Source organism: Pieris rapae, chromosome 19 (genome assembly GCF_905147795.1).
Source record: "Pieris rapae chromosome 19, ilPieRapa1.1, whole genome shotgun sequence".
Taxonomy (NCBI): Eukaryota; Metazoa; Arthropoda; class Insecta; order Lepidoptera; family Pieridae; genus Pieris; species Pieris rapae.
In genome coordinates, this window is record NC_059527.1 from 1382983 (window position 1) to 1395316 (window position 12334).

The following is a 12334-nucleotide window of genomic DNA, read 5'->3' on the forward strand; positions in this document are numbered from 1 at the left end:
GCTGTTTGTTGCTTAGTACGGCATGAAAGCAAAACTTTCACCTCAACAAGTTTAAGCTCAACCAGCTTAAGAAAGCTGTGTTTGCTTAGCGTCTAGGCTTTCTATGATCTAGTTAAGCTTTCAGTAACCAGACGATAGATTGTATAAATTAACAACTACTGGTTTATATTTGTTTTTATGCATACCATTTTATTTTTTAATATGATAAATAAAATTTATACCCATACACAACATTGAGAATATGAGTTCTTGTCCTCATTTGGACGATAGATTGGATATTTGGTCTGCCTTCTTCTTTACGCTCTTCTTTGTAGTTCAAGATGTCTATTTACTGTTATGTCATTTCAAAACTAGATATGATATTTAATTTGTTATTTAAGGGATTTTTAAAATGTGTAAATAAAAATATATTTAATTTTAAAAGATTAAACAAGTCTATTTTATTCAAAGTAACGGTTAATTTACATTTACAAAAATCAAATATATTTAAGAAATATGCATCCACACATTTGTCGTTTATATTATTATTATTTACGGCGGCCTGTGTTTGTCAATATGTTAAATATTAACATTTGTTATCAACTTTTTAAATAATCATTAATTATTAATTTTAGCTATATATGGTAAAAATATTGTAAATAAATTAAATCAGAATATACATAAGCATAAATAAACATTGCATTGCAAATACTAAAATTATAACCGTGTAGCAAAATTAATATACATGCGTCGCTTCGTTTTGTTTTCATTCCATTACATTTTCGATAACAAACTGCAAGCGTAATGTTTATTCAAGCGATAACACGTCTCATAATTGCTCTTTATCTCGCTGATATGATGTCACCTCACGCAACCTAAATATAGAAAACTTAGGGTTAGCCGGCATAACCTCCAAAATATACAAAAAATGCATGGCTCGAGTTGAATGCCGTTCGACCGGCTGCCGCCTCAGTCAGTCATTCCTCAACCGTGCGTTGGTACTCTCGTCTAACCGGTCACCTCGCGGCACGATAACTTATCAACTGCATGAAGTCATCGATTAAATTGTATTCGATTGCGTACAAAGTTTGCCCATGTGTTTGACAGTGAACTCTACAAGTGTCCGTGAAAAGTTTGGTGCGTTCTCATTGGTTGTTTTTTTCTCGTATCAAGGATGAATGGGACACCAGCCAGACGGCCGAAGAGCGCCTTTTCTGAAGCGGTATGTTAAACTATAGATAATACTAGCAATAAATAAGTAACATGAAGTAGCAACAAAACTTTCTTAAGTTACAAAAGTTTGAATGCCACTGATTAAAAGACGTGTGTGAAAAGGACAAAAAATGGTGACCGCGTCCGTGCGAGTTGTATCGGTTACTGGCGAGCAAATATTTTACCTTATATTAGCTATAACAATCGTTTTGCACGTGTATAAGTGAATAGTAGCATAGCATATAGCATAGAGTTTTATTATGAACTTGACATTTATCACTTTAATGAAAACATTTCTTCGTAATATAAACAGTATAACATAGATAGAGAAGAATCAATGGAAACACTTTTTTATTTAATCATAAACTCTTGTTATTTATTACAGTACCGAGATTTTTTTGTCGTTTTCACTTCATATTTTTAATTTTTTTGAGAGTCCTATACTTGCAGTATTGATCGCTTGCTCTTAAAATAAATGTAATTTATATAATAACGTATTTTTTAATTTAGACACTAAAATAGCAAAACATAAAGTTTGGATTTCAACATACGATATATCTGATGAAAACTATGATGTTTAGGTATACCACCTATCCTTAACTAATGAAACTTTTCCTTATTTCCCTTTGTATAAGAAAAGTAAAATGAACATGTTACAATAATAATTGTAGAATTAAATGTTACTTTATATATCTTATATCTCTTCCGTTGTTTTTGCCCAAGTAATTATCAAAATAATATTTATATTTAAATCTAATAAATCATCATAATTATAATTATATAGTCTTGCAATATCTTGTAGTTGGATTAGTATCATTTCTATTATGTATTCTATAGGATTTTAAGGACAGTGAATAATTTCATATTAAATTAAAATCTATATAATACTAGCGGACTGACAGACGTTGTCCTGTATATTTCAAGCGACTAGAATAAACATAGTAGTGAAAGTACCGATTGCAGCCCCATCTGCCGAGCTGATTTGGGAATATAAAACCATGCAGGGCTCAACTCAAACCCCCTAAAACCCCCCGCAAGCCCACGGGCGTAACGGTGCTCCCGGCGCCACCCACGGGTGCAGCGCGGAAGACATTGGCTCAAGAGGAGATCAGTGATATACACATTTATAATAGAATTATATATATGTAAACTATACTATTTTTTTAAGGTAGATCAAACGGCACATGGTGTGAAAATTTCATTAAAATCGGTTAAGTATTTTAGGACTCCATAGCGGACAAACAACGTGACGCGTAATTTATACATATCAAGATTTACTTGCGGAGGATGATACCACTGTTTATAAACAAAAACAATGCCAGAAGGATTCTGACAACAATTTAAAACTATACATTTCTGTTATAATTTCATATTTGCATTCAATATCTCGTTATTTGTTCAATAGATGAAATCACAATGTTAATAATTTATCGTTGGTTTGATTGGGAAAACAGTTTGTTTAATCGAATAAAGAAAACAATGGATATGTATATTCAAATGTGTACAGTTATTAAAGAGATTATATTTTTAATTTCTTTGATCAGGGTCTTAATTTTCTATACCGAACCCGCAAGATCGGTCTATCAATAAGTGTTTATTCCACGATTCCAAGATTACAGCAGAACTACAACTCTACCCCAACGTCGGCGTTGGTGTCACTATTGGTCGTTACAGATTATGGAACAGTTCACAGGCCATTTTTTATGGCGCAATGTACATGAATGTATTTGAGGATAGTTTTCTTACTTTAAGCTCAAGTAACTAAACGCATTGAATATGCAACAAATTTATAAAAATATTTATTTATTTATACTACATAGCCATAATATACATAACTATACAAATAAAAAAAACAAAATGTAAGTAGGTAACATAAGTTATAAGGCAACGGGCGGCCCTATCGCTATCAAGCGATTTCTTCCAGGCAACCGTAATATGGAACAAAAAACAATTGTATAGCATAATTATGTATCTGTTTCATGATTATTTGTCAATCTAATATACCTTCTGTGCCTAACACACGTCGTCGACTTTTTGGGTCTAAGGCAAGCCGGTTTCCTCACGATGTTTTGCTTCACCGTTCAAGCGAATGTTAAATGCGTACATAGAAAGTCCTTTCGTGCACAGCCGAATTCGAATCGACGACCTCAGGAGAAGGAGGCGTAAGCCACTATCTCCTCTGAATGTGCTCAACTCTTTTTCACTAATTAAAAACAAACTATACCAGGTCCTTAAGAAATAATAGAACTTAATTGATATAAATTTTCTCCTTGCATGCCAATCCAAATCTAATTATTCAAGCTCGATGGCTGAGATTAATTGCTAAATCGTTAACTTTGCAACCAATTCACTGGAGCTGCACTTGGATAATTAAGAAGTTCATTTGAGAAAAGAATACTGTATAATGGCAGTTTTGTTAATTAAATTTCCTATTGTAAAATAATTGATTGAAGTGTGACAGCTATTTTTACCACTCTATATACTAAAAATGATTATAGACAATCAATACGTTGTTAAAATGTATTTCTTAAAATAAATCTAAATGCATGATTCAGTGACAAACAAAATTCATCTCGTTTTGACATACAGTATTTGATACTTCAAACTTTCTTTATAAAGTCTCGACGCTAGGTTTAAAGATTTTTTTTCTTATAATAACATTCATATCACTTATACACACACAAAAATACACACATTACAAAATAAGCAATCACGCCGTCGTCGGACGCATATTACTGCATCAAAATCCATCTTCAAAAAACCTTCGCAGCCTTTGCTATCCCCACACCTACTATATTATATATATATATATATATATATATATATATATATATATATATATATATAATATAAGATTTGTGTATATACACTATATAGGAAAGAAAATTTACCTACTTAGACTGAATAAAGACTTTTTTATTATTATTACTATATCCGGACGCTGTTATAAGCCTCTCCAATCAAGGGACCTATTGAGAGTCTAATTGCGGAAAAGGAGTCGCTACATACACAAGCCTCTCCAATAAATTATATATTTGGGAATATATGCGGTTCTGAATTTTGGTGATTGGAATTAAACCTAAAACCTAAACATAGTTTTACCTGTAACTTTAAGTCGGTGAGCCATGAGTTTATTGTGAGTTCTTTCTGTCAATTTTGTCTGTATATAACCTGGTCGGTTCCATAAAATACAATATAAAATTTGCTAGGGCAGGTTTTCTTTTAGCTTATTAAGTAGTTAAGTGGGCAATCAAGGCTGTGGCGGGATCAGCCTGTCAGTTAAGCCTTCGTTACGTTCGTGTACCGAGAAATATAGTGAAATAAAGTATAGAAAATAACACCAAACGGAAAGCACTAGTCTAATTAAATGTTATAAAGTTGTGGAATACTCTATCCGACTGACATCTATGGAGCCATTTGCCAACCTTAACCAATTCCTATCCTGCTTTTTGTTATTAATGTATTTTTTATTCTTTTGTAATGCTTTAGTCTCACTTTAGTCTGACGAGTGAAAGAGAGGTTTAAAGAAATCGCGGAATTTCCTTCGTTTCGGTATTCGGTAACTTTTGGTACAATAATTAGACTCGACATGCAATTACGATCAAATAAAACAGATGACACTCGTTGCAGGTGAGATTATATATGAAGGCTGTTTGTCAATACCTGGTACACAAAATATATCTTGCTTTTCAAAAATAAATCGCGACTACCACGTTACATGATACCTTCAAATCTATATAGACTCATGTTAATAAAGTGTGATGAACCCTTATAGGCCTCATCCCACTTTTTCTATCCTATTTTATTTCTTGCCATCGTCATGCAATTTTTTTCATCTACCCTTACGATCCTGTTGGACCATCGGTCCATTGGTCTGCCCTTGGTCCTTTTGGACCAATCCATTCAGGTACTATTTTCGTCTTTCCCTTCCCATTGTAGTTCTATTATAATAGCTTGAAGGGCGGCTATAAATATCTTGAGTGATAAGGGATCTCCTTGTTCTCCTAATACAAAATTTTAATCAAAGTCTATCTAGTTTTACTTTACTGGTACTCTTCTTGTAGATATACTATACTCTATATCTATTTAATTTCTTTGTCTTTGACAACCATAGATTAAATGACGTAGAGTTCACAGTCAACTAGCAACAGTGGAGTCAGCAAAAATATTTGTATCGCAAACAAATTTATACTGTCTAAACATTGATAGGCCTCTGTTTGCCCATCAAGAGTATGTACTATGACGCTGTGATGCTAATTATAATGAATTAATTCACGGTAAAATAATAATAAATAATTTACCTACAAATTTGCCGCCTCAAATGTTTGCTGTTGTTTTCCTTTTATTATGAAAACTAGAAACACTATATGTACCAACACTGCATTATAGTAAACAAGATTAGAATCTAAAATAGGCTTTCTTTTAATGAGTTATCGTTTGATAGAATAGATCCCTCTGGCATTGAGAGTGTCCATGGGCGGCGGTATCACTTAACATCAGGTGAGCCTCCTGCGCATTTGCCCCTGTTCTATAAAAAAAAGAATATCTAGACGCCGATGCCCAGTTATGCTCCTTCAAATTGAACCATTGACGACCAATCCCTTTACCAGCTGCTTGATCCCAGCGTTGCGTAGAGATGTAGGGTATCTCTGCATCTTCTACCACATTTACCACGGAGTGTATGTAGAGGGCTTATTCAGAATTAATATCTACAGCTGAGTTTTAGCATCAGACATCGAGGTAAAATACGAAATTCCACCTCGCGGCCGCCGATGCCCTGAGGTAATAAAGCGTTAAAAATATATACCCATACGAAAAATTCTTTAAAATATAATATTCTATTAAACATTTGAGCGCTATTCTTATAGACCTAATCTGTCTGTCTTTACACTGCATCAGTCGTTGAGCAACGAGGCATTAAATGCCGCATCGTAATTTAATTATTATATAATAGATTTAGAGATACCAAAAAACAACGATTTATTTCTCTTATCTAACAATACGCTTCAAGTTTAAAGATAAACGTCAAAACTATACGAGTACTTTAGCCAAACCGCATTGCTAACTAAGATGCCAAAACCGGACTGCAGATGTACTACAGAAATACCGATTTTCCAAGCGGAAATTGTAGTATTTAAATAAATACTCAGCAATTTTTAAAGAATGTTCAGGTTTCAATGTAGATATGTTTTATATGGCAAGTGCTTAGTGGTGTATTCTTCAACAGCCTTAAAGCCTCCGTGGCATCCATAATAAAAGAATATATTTGATACATACTTAAATATACTTATGTAAACCAAAGACAATCCAAAATAGCTAAGCACTTCACCGTTAAAACGCAAGTCAGTACAGTTATAAATTAACGGTACATAATACAAATTAAATTAATCATAAGTATAACGTTTCCAATGTTTTGTGTATGGAATATTTGTATGTATGATAATTTTATCTTACTGATTAATTTTATATTTATGGTGATCGGTCTTCCATCGGTGGACCAATGACCGTGAGAGGTCCTTGGAGCGTCGACAACGTTCAGTCGTATCACAAATTTTTAACACATCGCAAAATATATTTGAATACTGGATTATAATAATATAATTATATTATATATTATTAAAAAAAAGGATAATAGAATATAGATTCTGTATAAAAACTTGATAGGCCAGGAATCAATACCACATTTTTGTATTAATAGTTTGAAATTTTCTAATTTCTTTAATCGCATCAATGACAAATGTAAATTGACATATTAGGGGATAAATAAGCAGATGGCATTTGACATTTAACAACGATTAAACTAGTTTTATTGCGTCACTGGGGTTTTGCGCGGGATCAGTATTTTGACTTATTTTGTTTGCGTAACTTGTTTTACCTACAATTAATAATTATATATATGTAAAATATATCATTACCAATTGTAGATTACCTATAGATTGTAAGTAAATTATTTATTTAAAAAAAATACTTGATTAAACCTTCATTAAATGAAATTCGAAATAAGTGGCTACATTCAATTCTAGGTCTGTTTTCATGACAGCGCATAAACAATTTTACAGAAAGAGACCCAATAACTCCAGATAATAGAATTAGATTATAATCTATACTATTATAATATATACTATTTTATGAGAATCGTATAAATGGTGAATGTCATGAAAGAAGATGAAGCGAGAGAGGTAGGTATGGGACGGTAGCAAGTGGAGTTCCGAGTTTTCTTCTTATCCCTTCTGAAAAATAAAAAAGAACTGAAGTGAAGATATTTTTTTCATGAATAACAGTCTTTATGTTGAATCGAAATCATATTTTATTAATACGCTCAAAAAAGTCAAACCGAAGTGCATTAATATAGATTAATTACGTCCCATTTACGGCCAAATCTGTTCAGTGGCAAATGAATTATACGTAGAGTTCACGGGCAGCGTTTTAAATTATTTTAATTACACTGTTATTTTATTAACGCCTCGTTAAACGAAGTTTTTTTAGTCGTTTGGAATATTTTCAACGGGAAATTGACGTTTTGTGATTAACTTGTACTTGTAGTTGGTGTAGAAAAATGCTATCATTTTCTTCACTACCTTTATTTTCTTTAAATGATTTTTTTATAATCAATATGATCAACAATACATAAAAGGGCTATCGTGAACGTGATTATCTACTTAAGGTTTTCAGGAACGCAGTAGTCAGTAGTTTTAAGTTTCGTAACTGAATGTATGTTTGTGTGATTGTCAACAAATTTATCAGAAATTAAAAGTCAACCATTACTATCTGTCTTGGTTTTGAAACTAGTGTATGCTAACTTAGGGTTCAAGTCTCATCTAATCAGTTATTTGAGAGAATAAAGATATTACTTTTTTTAAGGAAAACACTTTTTTACGGCTTATAGTTATGTATTATTATATTTAAACTTATAATTATTTAGACATAATTTCAAATTTAACCGACGTTTCTTCCGAATTACTTTTTTATGAAACATTTCTGTTTCTGAAAAACTTAATTAAAAATACTAAACAACTCAGTTAAAAACTGTGGTTAGCTCGTAAGTAAAAGTAATTAATGACGGTTTTAATTAAAAATTGATTTAACATTTAGAAATTGTTACGAACTTTGTGATAAGAAGAGAAATATAACAATTATATCAGCTGTCTATTTACAATCTTAGTCGGATATAAAAACTCTATGAGACATTAAAATCTCCAAATACATATGGCCGTCAAAAAATATCTATAATATACTAAATCTAACTGGGAAAAAAAAACATATTGGTATTTAAATTATCTGAAATAAAAGGATTTATTATTTTTATTATATATAAATTAAAAAAAGTGTGTCTTGTAAGTGGGTTACTTTTTTAATAAAAAGTACGTGGTCACGTTACCATATCATTACATGAAATATATTACCTTGATTAAAAAAGCAATAAACAGCTTTGAAAAAAATTATACGACAGCATCGAGATTAACGAATTGTAATCGTTATTAAGCCTCATTTATTCCTTGCAACATTCATATTTACAAAAGATACACACTTAAAGTTAAAAATATTATTAAAAATTTATGTTTTTCAAGGACCTCTTAAAGAGGCCTTCGCTCCATCTCTTACTATCTTGACCATTCTTCTCCTAATCTTGCCTACCAACTCTCTTTAAGCTGGTCATCCCCCGTGTAAGAAGTCGCCTTCTTTTTCTTTTCCCTTTCCTTTTGGTGGCTCTTCCCACTTTGCTACCCTGTTAGTCCATGTGCCATTCGTGCGAGCATTTTTATCCAAAAAACTGATTAAATGGAGTAATTCATTAATAGTTAATGTTTTATTTCTGTATTCTTCTCTTGTCCTTTAGTTTTCAATTTCGCACACCGTGTTCCATTTCTCAACAAACAAAAAAGCACTAACAAAATATGATTAAATAATGTTTAAAGAACTTTATTTCTCATTACAAAACAGAAATATTTTATTTACATGAGAAACTTAATATTAATATTTATATATTATATACGAGCGAGATACACGTCGCCATTAGCCGTAACAATTTTAGTCAGCTATGTTAATTCTAACATGCATCTTTAATGCCTTTTTGAATTTGTCAAACACTCCAATATTGCGAATTTGAGATGGTAATTGGTTAAATAATTGCACACCCTCATACCTAATAGATTTCTTCAAATAATTTGTACGCGGCTTCGGTAAGATAAGCAAACTCGCTCGACGAGTATTGCGTGTCGTTGTGTGTTTGATTTTTTTAAACGACAAGCAACTATGGATAGAGTTATTTAAAATTTTTTTTATCAAAATACAGGTGCTATATACATACAATTGTTTAATTGTCATAATTTTGGTTTCTTGGTAGATTTTATTAGTCGGTGTTAAAAAATTATATCTAAATAATGATTTTATTAATTTATTTTGTAGTGTTTGTAAGTTAGAAATTATGTTTTTACATGCCGTACCCCATATTTCAATTAGATATATGAAATGTGGCTTGACTAAACAATTATAAATTAAATGACGTACGGATTGAGGAATACATTTTGATATTGACCAAAATCTGCCTATAAGTGATTTTAGTTTGGTAATTATGTGTGATATATGAAAGTTCCACTTTAAATATGTATCTATTCTAAGACCCAGATATTTTTCCCATTTTTTGTTAGTGATTTCAACGTCTTGAACTTTTAACGGTTGAAACATAGGAATGATTTTATTTTTTGCTCTGAATATTACATAAGATGTTTTTGAGATATTTATGGTTAGCAGATTTTGTTGAAACCAAGAATATAGAGAATTTAGGTCTGACTGAGCTCGAGCAACCATAGTCTGGATATTTATACCGAAATAAAATAAGCAGGTGTCATCAGCGTAGAGAGTGATTTGGCCATGTAAACCGAGCTCGTGAATGTTATTAATATATATTAAAAATAACAGTGGACCCAGTATAGACCCTTGTGGGACGCCGCATGTTACTGGTATTTCTGAGCTTTGAGCATTACCTATTTTGACTATCTGGGTTCTGTTTGATAGATAAGATTTGAATAATTTTAGCGCACAACCTTTTATTCCTATACGATCTAATTTTTTAAGCAATAGATTGTGGCTTACGGTATCAAACGCTTTTTTCAAATCTATAAAGACACCCAGCGCCATTTTTTTAGAGTCAATGTTTTCCTTTATATGACTGATAAGATCGACTGTGGCTGATAAAGTGCTGCTTTTTGATCTAAAACCATATTGGCGTTTAAAAATAAAATTGTTAGTTTGTAAGTAAGTATCAAGTCTTGAATAAATAATTTTTTCTAATATTTTTGAAATTGAAGGTAGAATGGATATTGGTCTGTAATTGCCGGGGTCAGTTTTACTGCCTGATTTATAAATAGGAGTAACTTTGGCTTTCTTTAGAGAATCCGGAAATTCACCTTTATGCAGCAGCTTATTAAAGCAGACCGAGAGATATTCAGAGAGATCATTGATAATGCATTTTATGGTTTTAGTATTGATTCCATCTATTCCAGTACTGCAATTTGCGTCTAGTGTTTTTATTATATTTGTTATTTCAAGTGTTGTGCATGGACTGAAGTTAGATAATTCAGCATTAAGACTTTGAGGAAGTGCTAATGTAAAATTAGTGTGAAATTGTGTTGGTATTTCATTAGCTAGTTTCAGCCCTATGGTAGAAAAGTATGTATTAAAAGCTGCACAAATATCGGTTGTTTGAGTTAACTCTTTGGTGTCTATTATAAGTTTTGAAGGTGTGCAATCTTTGTTTAATTTGTTACTAGCCAATTTATTTATTAGACTCCACATTTTTTTTGGGTTATTAGCGTATTTAACAAATTCGTTGGAGAAGTAATTATCTTTAGTTTCCTTTATCTTTCTTTTGACCTCGTCTCTTGCAGTAGTATACTGTGCTTGAACAACTATATTTGTAGGATCTTTTTTCAGTTCAGCCCATAATTGGTTTCTATAATTAATTGCATTAATAGCTTCTCCATTTATCCAATCTTTCTGAGGTGGATTAAGTATCTTTTTCTTCACTTGTTTACATTTCCTTACACAGTCCTTAATGGTCTCTTCTAGTAGAGAATAATCAAGTGTTGCTATATCTAAATTGTAGGTCTTGAATAATTTGTAAAATCTTGAATAATCAATGGCTTCATATTCAGAATATATCAATTGTGGGGCTTTGGATTTTTTATTTTTTTTTTATTTTTTTTATATATTATAAATAATTTATTTAAAAGAAAATACTGTTTAATTAATCCTTTGGTATTTAAATATAAGAGGCTCTTTTGCACGAACAAGGATTATTAATAACCCTAACTGACCTTTTAAGTTGATATTAGCATGTCACGATCACCTGCTCACCATGTAGACATCCTTTGGTCGGTTCGCAAGCGTTCATGCGAAAATTTGCTTAATGAACTGTGAGCAGATTTTGTAGGGATCTTTACATTCTTTGGATGAAACGCTCGCTTTTTAATATGACAATGTTGTTTTTAATTAACAAGGAAATAATTAATTGCGTAATTATTGCCCTGTGCTAAAGTGTATTTTTCAATGTCATTTGATGCTTTGGTTGAACCCTGGATAAGTATCGTGGCTCTAGGTTTCGCCATCCAGTATGAATACTAAAATGGTATCGTGATTTTCACTAGGCTATTTTAGCAAACGTACAAAACATGTTTTAAACTTTTTAAGCCCAAAATTCGGTGGAAGTGATTTTATTTCCGGAATAGAAATAAAATCTTTTGTGTATCAGAATTTTAAACTTTTTCAACCATTCCATTTTTGAATTCGTCCTTTTTATGTTCCATTTTCAAAATACTTTCGAATCAAGCTTTTATTTGGTGCCAGTGATTTAAGAAACATGCGTGCTCTGTGCCTGAAGAAACAGCTATTTCGACATGTTAATTATTGTTTATGGTAGCTCTCGCACCACAGTTCAATTTTCTAGGTAATATCAGCCTGCTAACGTAAAAGCCATCATTCAATTTAGCTAATTACACAAAAACCTATCCGATATAAATTTCTTAGTCGTTAACTTTTTACGAGTGCATCAAGTGACTCAGGCGCAGGCGAGGAAATTGCTTTGTGATTACTATCTACATCCAATACTGTAGGGTCATTGACACGAGGACACTGACTAGTCTTT

General features: G+C 31.8%; 1 protein-coding gene across 1 annotated transcript in view; it reads left to right on the forward strand.

Moving 5' to 3' along the window:
- The first annotated feature begins 975 nt into the window (after positions 1-975).
- The window catches only part of LOC110993521 (four and a half LIM domains protein 2), a 123110-nt gene continuing 111751 nt past the window's right edge, over positions 976-12334 (forward strand). The window contains exon 1 of the mRNA XM_045632458.1: positions 976-1201. Within this exon, the coding sequence (XP_045488414.1) occupies positions 1154-1201 (48 nt within the window). The 5' untranslated portion in view covers positions 976-1153. The remainder of the gene's footprint in view (positions 1202-12334) is intronic.